This window comes from Neoarthrinium moseri (genome assembly GCF_022829205.1).
Source record: "Neoarthrinium moseri strain CBS 164.80 chromosome Unknown scaffold54_Wmoseri_CBS_16480, whole genome shotgun sequence".
Taxonomy (NCBI): domain Eukaryota; kingdom Fungi; phylum Ascomycota; class Sordariomycetes; order Amphisphaeriales; family Apiosporaceae; genus Neoarthrinium; species Neoarthrinium moseri.
The window spans coordinates 35,137-38,206 of NW_026055168.1; the positions used below are offsets into that span (position 1 = coordinate 35,137).

Genomic DNA, 3,070 nt, shown 5'->3' on the forward strand with positions numbered 1-3,070 from the left:
GAAAGCCACATTGCGAACGTCAGAAGACTCAGCAGCGATGACATGATTCCAAGTATATTGAGAAAATAATGCCTGTCGGCGAAATATTGTGAGTTGTACAGCGTGCCTGTCATTCCTTATATTTAATTATCATGTAGTCTGTACCTCGACTATGTATCATTCATTGCTCGCTTTTCTGAACGCCCAAGATCAAAAACAAGGTATCGTAACGCCTGAACACCCGTGCCCTCGCTGCTTATGCTCGGCAATCTTCATGATGCGAATGCATCCGTGGAAGACCATGCAGGCCCGCGTCAACTGAATTCGTTGACGCTTCCCTCAACTTGATTTACTTTTCCGAGATCTCGTTATCATCTTGCACAGCCGTGTGGTCACTGCCCTTGGCCGAGGACACTTCATGCGAACCCTTCTCCTTCTTTGAGCTCAAGATTCCACCGTTGGAAGGTGCGACACCGCGGAAGTAGCTGTGGATCTCCTCAGTCAGATCCTCATCATCGTCAAGAATGTCTGCCTGCTCAGGGTCTTCCTTGGCGGCTTGCTTGTCCTGCCAGTCGGCCTTGATGTCCCGGATCTTAGCCTTAAGGTCAAAGTCGGGGTGGTACGACTTGCCAACACCCAACCATCTCTCCCACATGGACAAATGGGCCGGGTGCACGGCGATACCGTGGTATTCGTCATCACGACCCTCGAGAATGTACTGCCATCGACGCTCCTGCTCCTTAAGATCAAGGCCGGTGGTGTCTGGAAGCCAAAGCCAGGTCATGAGCATACCAGCAAGACCGAACCAGGGTACGACGTAGAACTTGGTCTGGTTGTCGATGTAGTTGTAGAGTACCGAAGCCAGCAGGGCGCCAGCCTTGCCAATGCAAGCTGAGAAACCGTGGGCACTGGCTCGGATCTGGGTGGGAAAGACCTCTCCGGCAACAAGGAAGGTAACCGAGTTGGGGCCAAACTGGTTGAAGAACGACGACAAAAAGTACATGGCCATGAAGGAGTGAACGCCTGCATCGCTGGTGTAGTACTTGTAGTTGAAAGCTGGGATGACGAACATGATGAAGCACATCAGGAATCCGACTTGCTGCATCATCTTACGTCCATACATCTTGTTGTCAATCAGCATGGACGCAGCGTAGTAACCGGCGAGGGAGACGACAACGTTGACGAGATTCCAGGTCCAGGTCGTCATGACCGAGGAAGGGTTGTTGGAGACCAGGTTGATAAATTGTCCCTGGAACAGCTTGTTTCCATAGAAGAAAACGTCGTTGCAGAACCAGCCGCCGGCTGTGGCGACGATTCTACCTCCAAAGTTCTTGAAGGTCATCTTCATCGACTTGACATCGTAGCCGGTGACATTGGCCTTCTTCTTGGCCTGATCAAGCTTCTTGCCGGCGGCCTTCATCTTCCAAGTACGGTAGTAGACAAGCCACAAGGTTCCAATGCAGGGGATAGCGAATTGGAGGCGGAAGACCCATTGGGTGGCCGTCTCGCTGTAGGGTGGGTTGCCGTAGCCTCGGTTGAAGATGAACATGAGAACGATCAGGATGACCTGGTTGACAAATTGACCCCAACCCTGCATCAGGAACGCCATTGTGACCTTGCGACCACGGTGGAGACGGTCGTCGCGAGTCGAGAGCTTGCCAGCAGACACAGCATTTTCCATGGAAGATGTTGCGGTGATGGGATACTCTCCACCGACGCCAAGACCGTAGATGAACAAGGACCATCCGTAGCAGATGATCCAGCCTTGAAGCGTGAGGCCCCACGAGCCAGTGAGAAGGACCAGACCAATGAACATGATCAATGCGTCTTGGATGAGACCCCATCGTCGACCAACCCAGTCACCGATGATCTGCAGTAGATGCGCCCGTTAGCAATAGTCCTTGATATGGTGGGGTCGACAATAATAGGAGGAATCACTTACACCAACGCCAACCTGTCCAACCATGATGCCGATAACCTCAAGGTAGGTGACGGATGCGACCCAGTTCTTACTGCACACTGTGGCATGACCCCAACATTCGGGCCAGACGGATTTGAACAGAGGCTCGAGATTGCCGATAGAGAATAGCACGTAGCCCTCGAGGCCAAGTCCGGCACCGGGCAGTATAGCATTGCGCCAGTACCAACCCAGTGGGCTCAAGGGATCGTTCTTGACCATGGCCCAGATGTTGCTCATTTCCGTCTTGGACTCGGCCCTGTCAACCGCGCTCACAAAGGACCATCTTTTCCAAAAAGGGAGGTCGGCCCAGTACACGCCCTCGGACGTGTAGGAATCGTCGGGTTGTGTGATGTGCTTGAAGATTTCCTTTTCGTAGTCCGTGGCGGGCGGTACGGTTGGGTAGTGCTCGTGTTCATTGCCAGTCTCAGGTCCATGAGGAACCGGGATCTCGCCAATGGGCGGATCATGCTCATGATGGCGGCGGAAGACAGTAGACATAGTGTCTTGGTCTTCGAAGGACGACAAAAGCGGCGGAAGAAACAATAAGCAAATACTTAATATGGGCAGCGGGCAGCGTTTAGCGAAAGGGTGGTACCTTTCGTTAAGGCTGCGGGCTGGGACGGATTAAGTTTCGCTGAGTGTGACGACGGTTGGGTGGTGGAACCGAACCGCACCTTCAGAAACTGTGGTTGTTCCTGGAAGTGAAGAGTGAGGGAGAAGGCATATGGTTCTCGGATTTGCGAGTATCTAAGATACTTAAGAAAATGGAAACTGGGACCCTGTCGTGCCCAGGTGGTGAACAGAAGCGGGCCGGGGGCCAGTATAGCGCGGAAGGCGAGCGTCTGAAAAACTTCGCGATCGAGCTCGCGCCAATCCGGGCACAGGGATTCATGCAATCACCACAGCATACTACACACGACAACCCAGGTATCCCCCACAAAAACGGCCACTACCGAGTGGAGTGCCTGGTCTTGGCGAATGGTTGCCCCCGATTCGACATCGTGCTGCTATGCTTGATTCTCAAGCGGACAGGACGTGGGTGAGCAGCAACGTTAAAACAGTCCCCCTCGGCCAGGAAAACCTGGTCGAAGCCCCTTCGAGCTGCGTCCCCCGACGTCAGCACTCGGGGCG

The 3,070-nt window shown here is 53.5% G+C and overlaps 1 protein-coding gene across 1 annotated transcript; it reads right to left on the reverse strand.

Annotated features, from left to right (window-relative positions):
• Window positions 1-328: 328 nt before the first annotated feature.
• JN550_010422 (uncharacterized protein) lies at window positions 329-2,437 on the reverse strand (the record flags this gene model as incomplete). The annotated part of the gene is made up of 2 exons (XM_049308674.1): window positions 329-1,849; window positions 1,922-2,437. 2 exons carry the CDS (start codon window positions 2,435-2,437, stop codon window positions 329-331), a joined length of 2,037 nt encoding a protein of 678 aa, XP_049167555.1.
• Between the last annotated feature and the right edge of the window lie 633 nt (window positions 2,438-3,070).